The sequence below is a fragment of the Bubalus kerabau genome, chromosome 8, assembly GCF_029407905.1.
Source record: "Bubalus kerabau isolate K-KA32 ecotype Philippines breed swamp buffalo chromosome 8, PCC_UOA_SB_1v2, whole genome shotgun sequence".
NCBI lineage: Eukaryota > Metazoa > Chordata > Mammalia > Artiodactyla > Bovidae > Bubalus > Bubalus kerabau.
The window spans coordinates 57,062,501-57,082,854 of NC_073631.1; the positions used below are offsets into that span (position 1 = coordinate 57,062,501).

The 20,354-nt window shown below is 34.6% G+C and overlaps 1 protein-coding gene across 1 annotated transcript in view; it reads right to left on the bottom strand.

Annotated features, from left to right (window-relative positions):
- The window catches only part of FOXP2 (forkhead box P2), a 624,182-nt gene that overhangs the window by 46,230 nt on the left and 557,598 nt on the right, over positions 1–20,354 (bottom strand). Inside the window, exons 12-15 of the mRNA XM_055590318.1 lie at positions 12,525–12,738; positions 10,637–10,741; positions 2,670–2,757; positions 958–1,041 (exon numbers count right to left, since the gene is read on the bottom strand). Coding sequence (XP_055446293.1) covers positions 958–1,041; positions 2,670–2,757; positions 10,637–10,741; positions 12,525–12,738 — 491 coding nt within the window. The remainder of the gene's footprint in view (positions 1–957; positions 1,042–2,669; positions 2,758–10,636; positions 10,742–12,524; positions 12,739–20,354) is intronic.

Genomic DNA, 20,354 nt, shown 5'->3' on the forward strand with positions numbered 1-20,354 from the left:
AAATTTTGAATAATGCTAATCGGCGTGTGATACAGAGACATTAGGAGAAAATTCATACAATATAGTCTGTCTTTTATTTCCTCTCCCACTACAAAACCAAATCATCTTTTTTTTATCTAAAGAAATGGAGAGAGAGGCAAAGCTGGCAATCACTACTCATCAGGCTATACAGGGGCCTTATTAAAAAGTATCCCCACAAACTTTCATTAAAGTAGAGTTACCCAGTTGATTACTCTAAGTTTCTCTGCAAACATTAGCTGAGTAAGATAAAGTATATTCTTTTCAACAGTCTGTGTATCTGACTACATTATCAGGTTGGCGTCAATATCTTATATATTTTTAGGGAAACTGCAGTTTTTATTTTCTATAATCTCACCCATTTTCCTTGTAATAAGCTCTCTAAATTAACATAATGTGAACTATATGGTAAAATGTACCAATATGTGCAACACATCTTAACTGAAATAACAACCAGAGAAAGAGAACAAAATTGGCTTTAAAAATACCATGACATCTTGACAAAACATTTGATAAAAAAAAATCTATTTATATGTATCTTATGATTGATCCGAATCCTCTTTGGCATACCACATACCTCTCTATTTGTGATTTGTACTGTTCTGCCTTTCAGGGTGCTCAAAAATGGGTTTCTTTTTCATATCTGTAAACCTATCACAGAAAGACATTCTCTCCGGCTTCAGCCTCGAGGCAGTGATTTCTGCACTGATAGGTGTACTTTGTTTAGTGTCACCCATGGTGTAGATTGGATAGATTTTGTAAAAGATAGCATTACTTTAAGAGAAACATACAATTTGACCAGCGATTACATTTTACTTTCATTTTATTGCCGTATTTTTCATCACACTCATTGTTTTCTAACTGTCGCTAAATTGTTCATTTTCTTAGTCTGTTACATCGCTAGAGCTATTTACTGTTTATAAAGCAATATGCACTTACAGGTTTGGGAGATGGTTTGGGCTCTGAGGGTCGCATGTGCAAGTGGGTCATCATCGCTTGAAGACGTTCGCGTTCTTTAGAAAGCTGTTAAGAAAAAGTGAGATCAGAAGCATTTTAGAAATGACTGATACCGCTATTTTGCTGCAGTGATACATCTTATCATTGAGCTTGTCTCCGGGTAATGATTCCTGCATATAAAAGTCTGTGTCCGTAGGAACTTATCTGAGGGGAAACACAACTTTAGCTACGGAGTAGGGAAAAACTTTTATAGCTTTCCTTATGTTAAAAGGTCAGAGAAAACAAATAACACTTCATCTTTTTGTCAATAAGAGAATTGAGGTCACAGTTGCCTCGACAGTAACAAGTTACTGAAACCATAAATTAGAAGGCCCATGGTGTCTCTTTAAAGTCCTGTGGACACTGTTAGCAATGGACTAGTGCCAGCAGCTGTGAAAGGGTGAAGGGTTCTCAAAGCGAAGTGCCTGCCAGGATTGTCTCCACACTTCATGCGCTCCCACTGAGGTCCAGTTAGTGCCCCCTGCAATCTGCCATCATCAATCTAATTCAATAGAGTGACAGAGACCAGGCAGTGTGAAACGCTGAACTCTGACTCAGAGTAGGCATCTACACTTGCACTGGGTCTCATTACAACTGACGGACCTTACTTCTCCATCAGTCAGACACAGCAGACCAAAAAAAAAAAGGAGGCATAATTGGTCACACTGCAGACTGTCTCATCAGCCGAACTCTTATGTTTTAGTCTACCTTTTATAAATGGTAAACAGGGTCACAAAAAAGCTTTTTAAACAACAGCAGCAATGATGCTTTTTATGTGTTCTTGATTTTTTTTACAAGTCAAAATATTTTTAGGAGCTCCTTGGAAAAAAGCAATGACATTTATGTGTTTAGTGAATGATGAATTTAAAACAATTTAAGATGTACCAAGTGTGAAGACAAAGAAATTGTATGTTTAATTAAATGAAACAAGGTATTGGTTTGATTGAGAAAAAAATCATCATTAAGATGAAATATTAGAGGAAGACTTAGAGGGTTAGGAAAAATGCAGCAAAAATGATACTGAGGGGGATGCAATTGCTTTCTGATCAGTTTTATAAGCTCTATTTATTTTTGGCCAAATTCTGTTTCAATATTAACAGTAATGTCTTTTATTTAAGTTAGCAGCATTGGATACAATACACATATTACCATCTGTGACATTATACATGATTTGCCATTATTCCAAGACAAGGATTCTTGTAAGTTCTTCAATTAAAAATACACTAGAGGTAGAAAAGAGAAAGATTTTTTTTAGAGTATTAAATTGTAGGCATGATACTATAACGGCTTTTTGCTGTAAAATCTCATGAAAAAACAAATCAAGATTAGCTCATGTAAAAACTGTTTCTGCGATAAAATCATCCAATTGGGTGGTTTGGTCTAAACTTTCTTAGGGAAAACTTAGATTTGACTCCTTTGAGATAGCCAAATGTATATGATATAGTCTAAAGATGATAATAAGTCTGAGTGGTAAGTAAGTACATTAAGCTACAGCAATCCATCCTGAGATATCAATCATTTCTATCACTATAAACAATCTAAAATTCCATCTATTTCTATGCATTATTGTGTTAAAAGACACAGGATTTGCCCGGTACTTGATTTAAAGACCAGAAGTCAGAGAAAGGAGTCCACCAAGGGAGCCCTTGACAAACCTGTATCTCTAACTGCTGCACCACCTGCATTTGCACTCGACACTGTGCGGTGCTTCGGTCATCCAACGCATGTTCGTTGTTAAGGTGCCTAAACAAACACGCGACACAAAATAGAATGTTAAGCCAGGGCTATTTCAGTAGCAGATGTTCCACTTAAAACCACTGACACCACATTTCCTCCATACTGGGAAAACATAACACCTTGAAATGATATAAAAAAAAAAGTTAAATATGCTGATGTGCTTAGTGAAAATTACTTATGCAATGTAAAGATACCCTTCAAAGAGTAGAAAATGTAATTGTCTCTAAGCTTATCAGTTATTACAAAAAGGTTTTCCCCAAATTATATTCAGAATAATAGTAGAAATCACTAAATATATTTCATATAGTCATGTCTTTTTTTTTTTAAAGGGCACCTTATAAATACACGAACCAAAAGTAAATCTAAAGAGAACAAAGACAATTCTCTATTCCATTTTTCTTTAGATAATTTTGACTCCTCTGATGTTATTTAGTGGGCAATGCCTTATGTTATCAAGATGTGGTGTGAATGAAAGACAGCAAATTATCATCCCATGGTAACATAAAACTTATAAAGAATGATCACTTGCTATTACTAATACTTAAAGTGCATTGAAAATTCTGAGAATCATAAGCATCAAGATTGACATTTCATGTCCAGTGTCCTATTTAGGATACATCTGTCCTAATCTTACAAAAAAGTAGGGAGAGATAAGACTTTATCTTACTCTGACCTTGATTACATGTTAGTCTATTATTATTTCATAATGCTTAAAAAGATCTCTTTAATGAGTCATATGAGAATACATCAAAAGTAATTTAGTAGAGAAGTATCTCCAATGAATAAGAACATATTCAATAACATAACTTTATAATATATCATTTATTTGCTGCCTCCTAAAATTAAAAAAAATAATCTTCAATCAATTTAATATCCTTTGGTATGTCTATTTCACCAATTGGCAAACTAAGACAGCAATTTAAAAAATGTTCTCACCAATGCATCTAAATAAAACATAAAAAATTTATTCACAAAATTAAATAAGAATTTACATATTTATCCATCTGGGTTCAAGTACCATTTAGGAAGGTATACTAGTCTAAAAAGTTTAATGCACTCCTCATTTTACTAAAATTCAATAAGAATACTTTTGTGCCTGTTCAAAATATTTACCTCCATTTCTTAAAATTAACAGAGTCAACATATACATAGATGGACAAATATATAACACACATAAAGAAGATTTTAAATGGTATTTATGAGCAAGAACTAATAAATACATAATAAATAAAAATATGTAGGTTTATTTGTTAATAGATCTAGGCTAGGCAAGTAGAAATCTTTGTGCGACTTTGCCCCATCCTTTGATAAATTAAACCACGTCATTTTAATACTCCTCACTGATCATGACAACAAAACTTTCATGTGTCTTAGCACAACTGTTGTAATTGGTTGAAGAGAGATGGTGGACTCAAATAGTGGGATGTAACAGGTCAGCTTTGAGGTGTGTAGTTACAGCGCAGAAGAGGTACTTGCACTCCACCTGTCTGTTCTTAGACCAGCTCTGTTCAGGTTTGGTTAACAAACTAACTGGAATGATACACACTGCTGCTGCTGCTGCTGCTAAGTCACGTCAGTCGTGTCCGACTCTGTGCGACCCCAGAGATGGCAGCCCACCAGGCCCCGCTGTCCCTGGGATTCTCCAGGCAAGAACACTGGACTGGGTTGCCATTTCCTTCTCCAATGCATGAAAGTGAAAAGTGAAAGTGAAGTCGCTCAGTCGTGTCTGACTTTTAGTGACCCCATGGACTGCAGCCTACCAGGCTCCTCCGTCCATGGGGTTTTCCAGGCAAGAGTACGGAGTGGGGTGCCATTGCCTTCTCCAATGATACACACTACTATATATAAAAGAGATAATCAACAATGACTCATTGTATAGCACAGGAACTCTATTCAATATTCTGTAATAACCTACATGGGAAAAGAATCTGAAAAAGAAAGGATATATGTATAACTGAATCACTTTGCTGTATACCTGAAACTGACACAACATTGTAAATCACCTATACTTCAATATAAAATAAACATTAAAAAATGCTTTCCATAATAAAATATTAGAAAAAATATAAACTATAAGGAGAACTAAAATTCACTCATGATTTCTGAAAATAAGGCATGGGAAATTATAGTAAACCACAGGTTAGTTTATGACACAAAGTGTCACCTATTCCTAACTCACAGGACATTTAAAAATTGTTTTTCAGGTTCTCCTCCCCCAATTTTAATGAACAACAAGTCTATTTTCTATCAGAGTACTGCAACGGTAGTTGTATTCCTAAAGTTTGATATAGCTATATTTTCTTAAGGTTTTTACACTGTGAACTCTTGAGGAACACACATATGTTTATTCCATGACCAATCTAAATGCATATTTAAAAAATGCTTCAGCTGTACACAAGGATTAGGATATTAATGGAGCAAGATAAGTAGAATATACAACTTTGCAAGAAAAAGATATATTTAGTTACTATGTTTATTTTTGCATGAAAATACTTTTTTAAAAAGGTTTTGCACTCATGTTTACTTCTTAGGTATAATAATTATCCTATATTTAAAGAACTAAAAAAAGTACAAAATGTTTGCATTATATACTTGGGTCTTAGAGACCTATTCAATTTATCTCTGCAGCTTTTATTAGAATAGAGACTGTAGACTACAATAATAGTCAATGAGGTTTTGTCTTGATTGAATTTTTCAGTGGAACACAAAAGAACCTTGCCATTAAAATAGTCCTTTATTCTCCTGTATGAAGGCGAAAGGTTTTTAAAGTGTTGTGATGTTCAGTAATGAGCCTCTATCTAAATTATCATTGGTGACAAACTCACAAAGCACTTTTCGAGGACACACAGTTATGAAATGCCAGAGCTGCCACTTTCTTTCCTGTAATTATAGGCTAGCTTGCAGCCCTTCAATGATCATTTATAGAACAGCCTCCAGTGGATTACTGAGAACTTGAAAAACACATACATACCTCTGCCACATCTCCCTTCTCCTTTCCTCGCTATTGTTTACCAGTGATATGTAAAATAATAGTGCCTATTCATTCCCCCTACTTAATTATGCCAATCAAAGTACAGAAATAATGTCGGATATAAATACAATGCAATAAGACTAAATAAATAGGCTGAGTATTAACAGTAAATTATGAATTTATGTATTTATGACTATTTTGTGCCCAAATTATTCTCTTTTATGTTTTTATAACTATCTCAGGTACTACATATTGCTGTTCAAAAATTCTCTATGATTTATAAATCAAGAATGAGATAATACTGAAAAATGAGAGGATTGGTGGATTTTCTCAGTCAGTGCCTAATTGCTGTTTCAAAATGCATATGCAAAGGGACATTTCATTAATCATTTAATCATGTCCCTTGCAGGAAGTTGGAACTAATGTTGCAAATACCCTTTTCATATGAATGCTCCATAATACTATCTTATGCATTTGATATATTGCCTATGTCATAAATTATAGCTGCTTCAAAAGGACCAAGTGGGGTTGTTATCCTTGAAGATGCTTGTTACAAAACCTTTATTAAGTTTCTTTTTTTACTTATTGCTAGTTCTATTTCACAGCTTCATACTAGCCAACAATAATACTCTTTCTGATGGCAAAGGTCTGTAAATTACCCATGCAATCACTAACACCATTTCACAGGCCTGTTCTACTTCTACTGGTCTGCTAACAAGGCGATTACACACAAATTACTGAATGCCTATGAAATATTTAAATGCATTCTACTCTACTATGCATTAATAAGAGCAAAGCAAGCTCTGGAATTCTGGTTAGCTCCAGTCCCTAATGTCCCCTAATGAGCCTCTTACCGAGACTGCAGTTCAAACAGAGAGGTGAAGAAAAAATGCAAAGGGTGCCTTCAGAAAGGCAGCACTGAACAAACATTGTGTGAGCCAGTTCTAATTTATGGGTCACTTTATAGGTATATTGATTTTTGTTTTCAAAATGGAATAAATGATGTGGTCGACTGACGTTCTTTCAAAACTGCATTGAATCTGTGTGCTAGGTGGGTAGTGTTAACTAGGAAAAAATGTATATAGGCAGTCAAATTCTTTCTAAAAACAATTAAGCAAGCATTTCAGGAAGATAAAAAGTAGGAAAGGATCTTTCCAATTTATTTAATGCACAATTCTCTTTAATGAAGCTTTTAAGGTTATGAATGCATGTGGTAACTTCAATTATATATACCCCAGATTAGCAATTCAATTTTAACCTCTAGATTTTTCCCAAATTCATTTAAAGTTACAGCATTTTATAAGCTAAAAAGGGATCAGATTTAAATCCAAGTATGTCAGAGACTGTTTTAACAAAATGTTTCACTTGCATATCACTGGTGTTTGATTTATTTTGCATCAAGCTTTTTATGTTTAAACACTGACAGGAGTTTAAATACAAAATGTTAGCTGTCACTATTCATTTAGCTGATTATGTGAGATGCCTTAGTTTTGAGAGATGGGGGCACTGTCACCAAAAGAAACAACATTCTGACAAGTTCAAAGAATGCCTTCTTGAGGTCATAATTTTGTAGCCACGCTGCCTAGTCAAAGACAAAGAAATAGACAATACACACTAAGTAAGAGCATAATTTTTAGAGTAGTCAGCTGCAAGAAAAAAAAGATAACATCTTTCCATTAAATATTCTGTCTCTACTACCTTTTCTATTGCTTTTTATATAGTGTTAAACCTTAAAATAGTAAGCTTTGCAATAGACCTAACTCATTTCATCAACTAATTACTCTTTAATAGACTGATATTTTATTGACACTAACCATTTTGCCTTTCTTCAAAGAATATTTCTATCTTTGTATCTCAGACCACATTTTGTTTATTGGCATCTGCACATGCAAGTTCAAAAACACTTGTCTGCCAACTTGAGTGTTATATATTGTAAACCTTTTGGTTTAAGCTCTTACAAGTCAATCCATCTATTACATTTAGCTGACATAGGGCCAATGGAATGATAATTAATTTTGCAGACAAACTACACTAAAGTTTTGTTGGATATTATTACACCTTGACATTTATAAGACAATAATGAAGAACTAGTATCAAATCCTTTTAGTGATCTTAGATCCTCAAAGAGTGACTAGAAAAATGGTTACCTTCTCTGAACACCTACTTCACAGTAATTCATTTTCCTAGACACCTTTTAATCTAGAATTTCTTTTTTATCTTTTAGTTTTCTATTTTTCTGCTTTCATCTTTGCTGTTATAAATAACAGTTTCTAATTTAGTCTTATTTTTTATCCAATAGAAAAAAAAACCTCATTGAATATTGAAGCATACATATTATGCATATGTATACATGGCTAAGAATATGTATGTTATTCGTAAGCAATTGTCCTCTGATGGCTTTTTATTTGGTGCTGGGCAAAAATAGAGGAATTCTACCACTTTTTATAGTGATGCAATGTGAGAAAGCGAGTTTGGGACTCAATATATTTTCTACTATCCTTTGCTATTAAACATATGCAGGATAAATAGTAATAATGGATAGTTTCCTTTACTTGATCCAGACAACGGATAAGTTGTCTGATACCAAAGTACAGCTCAAGCTATACAGTTTATTTCTAGTGCATTTTAGAAATAAAAATGCCACAGAATTTTCTCAAAAAACTTTTATAACAAACACTGGGTACCAAATTTCTGGAGAATGTATGTACAAAAAACTTGAGAATTAAAAACTTTACAGCTTTTGGACTTGCCTGACATTTTTCCCTCCAAGACTCTCTATTCTCTCCATTACTGCAAAAGAAAAGCAAAATCTTCTTTCCAAGAAAATCTGTATTAACGGTAATGCCTTCTTCAATTCACTTTCCACACAGACACTAAATCAACTTTTTTTTCCTGAGTAACTGAAATTAATTTAATAAAATATATCATTTTATTTCTCTTCAAATTTCCCATACACATCAAGAAAAAGACAATACCAGTATAAAAATACATTAAATTAAAATTTCATTTTAGTACCATACACTGGCATTAGCTCTATTAACAGAAGCTATCACATTCATTTGACTTAGAGAATCTAAGCATATCACGACAAAAATGGACTAAAAGGAGGACCTTAAAATCTACGGTCATTTGCTCTGTCATCCCTATAAAGTTAATGGGCTGGAAAAATGGTCAGTCTTTGGAACCAAAGTTGATATTTAATTGAAAGGAAATGCCTTTTTAATTGTAACTTCTTCAGTTTTATTTTTAAATACTAGCATGAATATGAAAAAGACTCATGGAGGGTAAAATGAGAGTTCATATTTATACAAATTTGAGATGAATAAAAATGTTTATTTCCATGTGCTATAAAGGAAATTATATTGAAAGATATATATTTTTTCTTAAAGCTTTATTTTGAATTTTGCTAGAAATAACAACTTAGAGCAATAAAATGTATGATGACTGAGCTATAAGGCTTAAATTGCTGTTCTTAAGAAATAGCAGCAAAAGTCCTCTAAATAATCTTAATGATAAAGAATAATATCTTAATCAGAACTAATATATTCAAATGAAGAAATATGAAATTAGTTCTTCAATGAATGAATATTCTTATGTTCTGTCCTTGTTTTAACAAATATTATTTTTCTTAGATAAGAAATTAGGCAAATTTAGCAAAGTTGCCTAATATTTTAAGGGCTCTTTTTGCTTAGAACATTTGAATCAGCTTCCTACCCAACAAAATGGCAGCTCACAACTATTCTGGATAGTGCAAATCTACGATTAAGGCCATGTACAAAGTCCACAGTAATACAGGAAGCATTTTTTTTTTCCTTTAATTGGTCAGAAATTTTAAAAAAAGGTTAAAAAATTCCTTGTGGAAGTCTTCGTGTAATTCGGTTATACAGTTACTATGATGCCAAGTACTTGTGCCTTGCTGTTAAGGTGCTTCTGCTCTATACCCTGTAGTATACCATTTGTAAACACATCTTTTTGATGTTTCTGCCAACATCCTGGCAACAAAGCAATGCAATTTCAAATGAGCTAATTAACTTAATTGTTGATGAAGCATGAAACAGTTCATTGACCCTGTTAGCTGCTCCATGACAACATAAGAGTCTCAGCCTGTGAAGTTACTCATCTCCATAAACCTATCTGTAGCTCTGTTTAGATCTCTTGCATTCTGAAATTGTGGGTGGAAAATGATTCATGAAAGATGCATATTCTCACTTGAAAAAGAACCTCTTATGAATTAAAAAATATATTATCACTGTATGAAGAAATTAAGGATATACAAAGTTTTGATTTTAAGTTAGAGAAGCCTTACAATATAAACAAATAAGCTTAGGGCCAGGTATGTTGCTTTATGATTCTCAGGGCAACAAGTCACAACATGGAAAAAATACAGCTATCTTAAAATTTTAGCTACGATTAACTTTCAGTTTTTTATTCTTACTAAATAAATACATTAAACATTATTTAAAGTAAGAAATAAAAATTCTGCAATAAAAATAAGCCTTTAAAATGTGTATTTTGTTTAAATATATGTGTGTCTCTATACACGTACACACACACAGACACACGCACATATGACTTTTCACATAATCTTACTGAAAATTTTTATAGAAACCTTGAAATTTAAGTGAATTCTACAAACATATCTTTCGATCATTAATGACACTATTATAGTAGGCAACTTTTTATTATTCATTCAAAGACCTTTTGTGAAATTTTCTCATGAAAAGTAAAGATGAAGAGTTAACCTTCTTAGCCTGAGTTTGCTAATCCACTTGTTGAAATACACAGAAAACATACAGAGTGCCTTAGGATGGACCTTTACTTTCTTTCTTCAGCTTTCTTTTGCTTATTTACAGCAAAATTGTGTAAAACTCCCATATAATCCACTCCTTCTGCTAAAAAAAGTAAAAAACCTACTTTAAAAACTGTCCAAAATCTTCACAAATGCTTTCACAGCCTGGCCATTTGCAAACTCCATGGCCGTAGAGAGTGTGAGAGGCCCCAGTCTCCTCATGTGACGAGCTGTAGCAAAAGAACACGACGTCAGATTCATCTCAAAAAGCCATAATCGTTGCAGGCTGCTAGCGCCTGTCAGGTTACGATCAGTGACAAACAGGTCAAAACAGGTCAATTCAGCTCAGAGCAGTCAGAAAAATTTAATCGTTCTATTGAATAGTTCAACTGCCAAGGCTAGATGATGTTCCAATTAGAGGAGAAATAAAGCCAAAGATGACTGTTAATAAAGGATGAAAAACTAAGAGGACTGTATAATATCATATGCTAATGCTGCCACATGACCTTAATGTAACATTTACCTCTAAATAAAAATATATATTCATATGTGGTCAAGTGAAGAAAAAAAAATGTGTTTTCAAGAAAGTAATAGGAAAATCACCACAAGATTTTTGAAATGCTCTTTTTAGAGATAATATGGACCTTCAGAATCATTTACATTGTTTAATATTTATGTGTGAATCATATATATTTCTGCTAGTTACAGTTGATCAAAAAATTCTACTTTGGAATGGTATTCATTAGCTATCTCTTTTATAATTACCCAAGACTTTTGATAAGTGAGTATTGTATCAGATAGATCCTAGAGACATCAACCAACTTCTGAAGTATGTAATCATCAAATTACTCTCAATTAAAGCAACAGCATGAAAGCATTCAAAAGCACACCATTTTACAGTAATGAAATCTAACAAGAAAAAATGTTCATGATACTCCAAGAAAAACCAAAAACATCACCAAATTATAGCATTCTATTTTAAACTGTACTGTATAATTGCATGTTTCTTTGAAAAAATACTTGTTTATGAGAAAAGAATTTATTGCAGACAGGCAGGTATTCACATTGCAGAACACTCACTGTCAATCCAATACATTGAAATATGAATTTTATAACTCTACATCATATGGGATTAAGCCACTCTGTAAAGAAATCCTGTACTTATGTTCCATCTTTTAAAATGTATTTTTCACTAAGCAATATTTTGCCTTATATATTTTATGTAAATCACATTAAAGGATCTGATTAGGTTACCATATGCCTGCATAAATAGTTAAATGGATAAAAAGTATATGGGTATTCCTTTAACAAAGGTACTTTTTATACAACCAAAAACACTAAGTTGAAAAAAATGATCTAATATAATGTACTTAGTGTCGGTAACTGAAACCAAATTTTTCTTTATGAATTTTCATGCAAATTTATCCAGGGTGTTACCATAAGTTCATTTTAATTATATATTTATAATTCCATCATGCCACAAAAACAAAAAAGACAAACCAGATCTTCTTTCTTCTGGTTTATGATACCTGTGTTTATATGCTTATGTATATCTATTCTCTGATTTCTAAGCACATGGTTGTAACATATATTAAGGGGGATATCTATATATGTATGTATATATACATATATATATACACACACATGCATCTTTAATGATTTGAAACTCATTCTTAAGTTTTAAAATGGTAAGAAGATTCTCATTTCAGCAATCAGGTTAATCATAGCATCTTAGCCATAAAAATATATTGACACAATAATTCTACAGCACTTATTATAAAATAACTTTCTTCAGGAAATTCCCCATTATATCCATCAAATTGCTGGTATTTGAGCTGTTTTTTTTTTTTTTTTCTGATGAAATAATATATAAGATAATTTAAAAGTTTCTACCTATTTAATTTGGGTCCTACACATTCTATCTCTGTTAAGTACAAATCATTATTTTTAGTGTTACAAATAGTAAAAGTAAAATTTGGTGATAAGTAACAAAATATATGTCATGAAATTTACCTGTCTCGCCTTGCATTTAGAACTGAAGACTGTCCATTCACTATGGTATGATGGGTTATTGGTGGTGATGCTTTGGAAGTGGTGGAGGAGGTAGTCGAGGAGGAATTGTTAGTAGTGAGGTCTAGCCCTCCATGCTTAATGCCATTGTCTTCCATACTGTGAACTCCAGTCACTTCTTTCCATAACTGCTGAATTTCGGCAGGACTTAAGCCAGCTATAAAATGAAAGGAAGCCCCACTAATATAACAAAGTAAAGTTCATATAATGACCTTAGTATTATTACTGGATTAATGCAAACAACAAAAGTGATGTTACCAGAATTATTAATATATGATGATAAATCAGTTTTACGTCATCATCACTATATTTTTTATCTTCGATAATCATTTATCTGTTAAAGACTATCAAATCAAGAACAGTACTAGAAATAATACTATTGGGGCTAATATCAAGGATCAGTTGAAAAAACACAGCAAGTTCCATTTGAAAATTAAAGTACTGGACTTTCAACAGTATTAAAATTAAAATTATTGGACCTTTATTTATTGCTAGTATCAGTGAGGAACTAAAAGACAAAGACACTTGGAAATAACACATATAAAAAGAAATTAAAAAAAAAAGAAGTAAGGAGGAAAACACAAATGTCAGGGGAAAACAGTGAACACTCAAAAGAAAAATACATTTGAGAATTATCGAGGTATTTTGATCTTTCTCAGAGAGGCAAAGGAAGTAACTGAATTTCATTTTCAAGTGCTAAATAAGCCAATATGTTTACTTAAATGGATCAATTAAGCATATAATATCTAAATTTCTCCTCCATTTTATGACTGACAGAACAAATCAAATACTCATTTTAAACAACTTTCTGGTTCAGATTATGCAAATTTACCTGATTTATGAGAAATGAAAAGAGAAACCTTAGGTTGCTATGCTTATCACAATTTCAAACAGACAGTTTTACCAAAAGCTGTCATTTTGGTGATTCTGGCGCCTCAAGATTTTAAGACATGTCCTGAGACTGAAGAAATGACAGGATAGCTCAGATTCTCAACATTATTAAAAGTTAATTTTTTTCTATAAAAAGAGGATGGGTTAATAAAGAAAGGTATTTCTGTTACAAAGGAAATACTTTCTATATAAAGATCATTAACGACTAATTTAATTCTAGCTTTAACCTAAGATTCTGAAACTTTTATGGCTGTGACTTTCTGTTACCTGGCTGCATGTGTTTAGGTGTCTTAACAGCAAAACTCCATGAGCAAATCCTTTTCTGTGGAGCATCAACGCATCCTCTGGATTAGAACTTTCACTGTCTCATCTGCTGCCTCTCTGCTCCACTGTCACTTCTTGCCTAGACACTGCTACAGCTTCCTGACTGTCTTCCTGTTTTCACCTTGCCTTTGGATAATTTACTTTTCATCTATCAGCCCAAAGTTATCTCTCTAAAAGTAAATTAAACCATGACACTTCCCCAGCAAAGCCTCTAATGGCTTTTGAGAACACTTAGAAGAGAAAAAAAAAAAAAAAAAAACTTACTGCAGCCTATGAGGAGCTGGCACTTATTTTTTATTTTTATGTTACATGCATTTTCCTTATAATTAAAGGAAGTTTGAAATTTATGAGTAAAAGGTTTCATTTATCCCTTCTTTTTGAATTTCTTTCCTGTTTAGGTCACCACAGAGTACTGAATAGGGTTCCCTGAACTAAACAGTACGTTCTCATTAGTTATCTACTTATACTTTGTTTCAATAGTGTATACATGTCAATCCCAATCTCCCAATTCATCCCACCACCTCCTTTTCCCCACTTGGTGTTCATAATTTGTTCTCTACGTCCGTGTCTCAATTTCTCTTTCACAAATAAGATAATCTATAGAATTTTTCTAGATTCCACATATATGTGTTAATAAATGATATCTGCTTTTCTCTTTTCGACTTAATTTCACTCTGTATGATAGTCTCTAGGTCCATGCACATCTCTACAAATGACCCAATTTCATTTCTTTTTATGGCTGAGTAATATTGCTTTGTACATATATACCACATCTTCTTTATCCTTTCCTCTGTTGTTGAATATTTAGGTTGCTCCCATGTCCTAGCTATTTTAAATAATGCTGCAATGAACACTGGGGTGATTGTTTTTTTCTGAATTATGGTTTTCTCTAGGTATATTTCCAGTAATGGGACGGCTGGGTCATATGGTAGTTGTATTTTCAGTATATTATCTGATTGTTATCTATGTCTCTGACCTCACCCATCACCGTCTCTCTCCATTTCATTCTATTACACGGGCCTTCTGCTATTTCTCGAATGCATCAAATATTTGCTTCCTTTCAAGCTTTTGCTCCAGCTATTCCCACAACCTAGGCCACTCTCTGGGTGCAAATCTTCTCACAGCTTCCTCCCTCCCTTCATTTAGGTAGCTCAAAGGTCACTTCCTGTGAGAGGTTTTTCAACACACTATCAACCACTGCCCTTCCCTACCTGCCTTTTATCACGACCTATCTACTGTCTTTTTCTTTAGAGCATTTACCATCCCTAAACTTTATTATTTGTTTTACAGTCTCCCTCCACCATTTACTAGGAGCAAGAATTTCTTTCTTTACTGGGAGACACTCAGTTCCTAAAACATTGCCTAGTATGTGCTCAGTAGTTGTTGATTTAATTTATTAAAACAGGTTCATACAGTTCTGAAAGACATCTTGGTTACTATCATACATAAATGTTCTGTTAAAGGGCATACTATTGTGGGTTGGCCAAAAACCCTAAAAAAATTTGTTAGGGTTTTTCCATAACATCTCCTGGAAGAACCTGAATGAACTTTTTGGCCAACCCAATATTTATGAGTATTGCTTTCTGGCAAGGCAAAAGTCTAAAGAATTATAAATGGTACCATTTGATTTTACCAGATTAAGTGGCTAGTAACATTTTATATTTTGGCTAAAGACATATATTTCTGAGACTATAGTTAAGATGTTAATAATAATTTAGCTTTCAGATTTTATTAATAACTTTGGTTACCTACATATCCACTTACCTTAAAGCAGAATTCTATTATACTGTTCATTTGCATTGAAAATTAGTGGTACTACCATGGTATCACAATGATAGGATAATAAACAGAAGGCATGTAAACATTTGATAATCAGTCCAAAAATGGTCCTTAATTAACAGAATATTATATTTTAACAATATTAAATATTTATATTTTAAATATTTAATGTTTAAATATTTTAAATATTACAGATAAGGGACAGAGAAAAATAATGTCGAAAAGGGATTTCTGTTAGCAAGAATGGCTTCCCAAAGAGTTTACATATTCAAATCACTTGGGGATCCTTTAAAAGTTTTAGTGCTCTGACCACAGCCCCACCAAATTAAATCATAATTACTGAAGTCAGAACACAGGCATCAGTAGTTTTTGAAGCTCCGTAGATTACTCCAATTGCAGATAACTGGGGAACTGAGGTTCGTGACATTGTACAGGAGACAGGGATCAAGACCATCCCCATGGAAAAGAAATGCAAAAAAGCAAAATGGCTGTCTGGGGAGGCCTTACAAATAGCTGTGAAAAGAAGAGACGTGAAAAGCACAGAAGAAAAGGAAAGATAAGCATCTGAATGCAAAGTTCCAAAGAATAGCAAGAAGAGATAAGAAAGTCTTCCTCAGCGATCAATGCAAAGAAATAGAGGAAAACAACAGAATGGGAAAGCCTAGAGATCACTTCAAAAAAATGAGAGATACCAAGGGAACATTTCATGCAAAGATGGGCTCGATAAAGGACAGAAATGGTATGGACCTAACAGAAGCAGAAGATATTAAGAAGAGGTGGCAAGAATACACAGAAACTGTACAAAAAAGATCTTCACAACCCAGATAGTCACAATGGTGTGATCACTGACCTAGAGCCAGACATCCTGGAATGTGAAGTCAAGTGGGCCTTAAAAGCATCACTACGAACAAAGCTAGTGGAGGTGATGGAATTCCAGTTGAGCTCTTTCAAATCCTGAAAGATGATGCTGTGAAAGTGCTTCACTCAATATGCCAGCAAATTTGGAAAACTCAGCAGTGGCCACAGGACTGGAAAAGGTCAGTTTTCATTCCAATCCCAAAGAATGCTCAAACTACCGCACAATTGTACTCATCTCACACGCTAGTAAAGTAATGCTCAAAATTCTCCAAGCCAGGCTTCAGCAATATGTGAACCGTGAACTTCCAGATGTTCAAGCTGGTTTTAGAAAAGGCAGAGGAACCAGAGACCAAATTGCCAACATCCACTGGATCATGGAAAAAGCAAGCGAGTTCCAGAAAACATCTATTTCTGCTTTATTGACTATGCCAAAGCCTTTGACTATGTGGATCACAATAAACTGTGGAAAATTCTGAAAGACATGGGAATACCAGACCACCTGATCTGCCTCTTGAGAAATTTGTATGCAGGTCAGGAAGCAACAGTTAGAACTGGACATGGAACAACAGACTGGTTCCAAATAGGAAAAGGAGTATGTCAAGGCTGTATATTGTCACTCTGCTGATTTAACTTATATGTAGAGTACATCATGAGAAATGCTGGGCTGGAAGAAGCACAAGCTGGAATCAAGATTGCCGGGAGCAATATCAATAACCTCAGATATGCAGATGACACCACCCTTATGGCAGAAAGTGAAGAGGAACTAAAAAGCCTTGATGAAGGTGAAAGAGGAGAGTGAAAAAGTTGGCTTAAAACTCAACATTCAGAAAACGAAGATCATGGCATCCGGTCCCATCACTTCATGGGAAATAGATGGGGAAATGGTGGAAACAGTGCCAGACTTTATTTTTTTGAGCTTCAAAATCACTGCAGATGGTGACTGTAGCCATGAAATTAAAAGACACTTACTCCTTGGAAGAAAAGTTATGACCAACCTAGATAGAATATTGAAAAGCAGAGACATTACTTTGCCAACAAAGGTCCGTCTAGTCAAGGCTATGGTTTTTCCAGTGGTCATGTATGGATGTGAGAGTTGGACTGTGAAGAAGGCTGAGCAACGAAGAATTGATGCTTTTGAACTGTGGTGTTGGAGAAGACTCTTGAGAGTCCCTTGGACTGCAAGGAGATCCAACCAGTCCATTCTGAAGATTAGCCCTGGGATTTCTTTGGAAGGAATGATGCTAAAGCTGAAACTCCAGTACTTTGGCCACTTGATGTGAAGAGTTGACTCATTGGAAAAGACTCTGATGCTGGGAGGGATTGTGGGCAGGAGGAGAAGGGGAGGACAAAGGACAAATGGCATCACTGACTCGATGGACATGAGTTTGAGTGAACTCTGGGAGTTGTGATGGACAGGGAGGCCTGGCGTGCTGCAATTCATGGGGTTGCAAAGAGTCGGACACGACTGAGAGACTGAACTGAACTGAGATTACTCCAATTGCAGATAATCGGGTGGGGGAGGGGGGGCATTTTTAAAAAGTAAACTAACACACTGCTCATGAGACAACATTTTCACATCAACTTGCTTAGTTTTTTTCTGTGGATATAAAACTATTTTAAAATATGAAACAACTAGCTGATCAACTTTGTGCCATTTTGTAGGTTTCATGAGTTTTTTTTAATGTTTTGATGATTTGCAAGAATTAATTCACTTTTTCAGTCAGCATTATAACAAAGTCAGCATTGTATTCTACGGAACAGTACTCCCTAAATGCTGTAAGACTAAGAGATCTCAGAGATCTGTTATCTCAATTTAGGAGACCCATGGCTTATGTTAGCAAGTAAAACAGTTCTGAGATGTTTAGTAACAGAGATATCTTAGATTTCTTTCTTTAACTCAGTGTTTTTCAAATATGTAAGGAAAAAATAACTCAATAAATTATTTTTATAATTACACTAATTTATTTCAGTATCAAATACTAAGTACAGTACAAATACTAATACAGTACAAATACTAAGGCTTAGGATTCAAGTGATCTCTAGCCCAGATCTCTTCCTTGAATTGCAGGCTTATTTGACATCTCACTGTAACACTAACAGATTCTCCAGTCTTATGTGTTCAAAACTGCTGCTGCTGCTGCTAAGTCACTTCAGTCGTGTCTGACTCTTTGCGACCCCATAGACGGCAGCCCACCAGGCTCCCCTGTCCCTGGGATTCTCCAGGCAAGAATACTGGAGTGGGTTGCCATTTCCTTCTCCAATGCATGAAGGTGAAAAGTGAAAGTGAAGTCGCTCAGTCCTGTCCGACTCTGAGCGATCCCATGGACTGCAGCCTGCTGGGCTCCTCCGTCCATGGGATTTTCCAGGCAAGAGAACTGGAGTGGGGTGCCATCGCCTTCTCCTTGTTCAAAACTAAGCTCCTGTTTATACAGTTCCTCTGGCTCCAACTCACTCCTCTGGCAGGTTTCTTTGTCTGATTTATTAACAGATATACATATATATATATATATATATATAGTGCTACTCATATGTCAATCAATTTTGCAAAGCCTTCATACATGATAACTGATGTAATGCCCAACCACTATCATCTTTACTTTCATTTTAGAGATGAGGACACTGAAGTACAGGAAAATTAATTAACTTGTTCAAGAGCACCCTCACATTTCCAAGGTCACAACTCACATAGCCCCTTCCCAGGACCACTTCCCTGGCTATCTTGTGTACAAGTTCAACTTCACCCATATCATATGGTTGCTTAAGCATCTCTTATCCTTGCTTTTTCATTTTTCTCCTTAGCAGTTACCACTATATACTTTATTTGTTGTCTGTCTTCTTCTTTAAAAGGTAAGTTTTATAATGGCAGGGTTTACTATCGGTTATTGTCAAAGATTTATCCCCAGAGTCTATACAAGTGCCTGAAACAAGTGAAAATTCAATGAAGCTAAGTTCAAAGATCTGTTCAATTTGTCAGAACACTCGTGTACTGGCAAGCACAATCTGGGATCTGGGAATCAGTGGACTAGAGCATCATAGATTAATAATCAACATAAAATCTTAAGTGAAGATTATTCACTTTCCCTTAAAACAGTATTTCAAGGATGTATACATGCAATTAGTTTAGTCCAGTCGCTCAGTTGTCTCCGACTGTTTGCGACCCCCATGGACTGCAGCACGCTGGGCCTCCCTCTCCATTACCAACTCCTGGAGTTTACACAAACTCATGTCCATTGAGTCAGTGATGCCACCCAACCATCTCACCCTCTGTCGTCCCCTTCTCCTCCCACTTTAAATCTTTCCCAGCATCAGGGTCTTTTCCAATGAGTCAGTTCTTCGCATCAGGTAGCCAAAGTATTGGAGCTTCATCTTCAGTATAAGTCCTTCCAATGAATATTCAGGACTGATTTCCTTTAGGATGGACTTTATGGGATGGACTTTATAGGATGGACTTTATGATTTCCTTTAGGATCTCCTTGCAGTCCAAGGGACTCTCAAGAATCTTCTCCAACACACAGTTCAAAAGCATCCATTCTTTGTCGCTCAGCTTTCTTTATATCCAACTCTTACATCCATACATGACTACTGGAAAAACCATAGCTTTGACTAGACAGAATTTTGTTGGCAAAGTAATGTCTCTGCTTTTTAATATGCTGTCTAGGTTGGTCATAACTTTCCTTCCAAGGAGTAAGCGTCTTTTAATTTCATGACTGCAGTCACCATCTGCAGTGAGTTTGGAGCACCCAAAAATAAAGTCTCTCACTATTTCCACTGTTTCCCCATCTATTTGCCATGAAGTGATGGGACCAGATGCCATGATCTTCGTTTTCTGAATGTTGAGTTTTAAGCAAACTTTTTCACTCTCCTCTTTCACTTTCATCAAGACACTCTTTAGTTCTTCTTCGCTTTCTACCATAAGGGTTG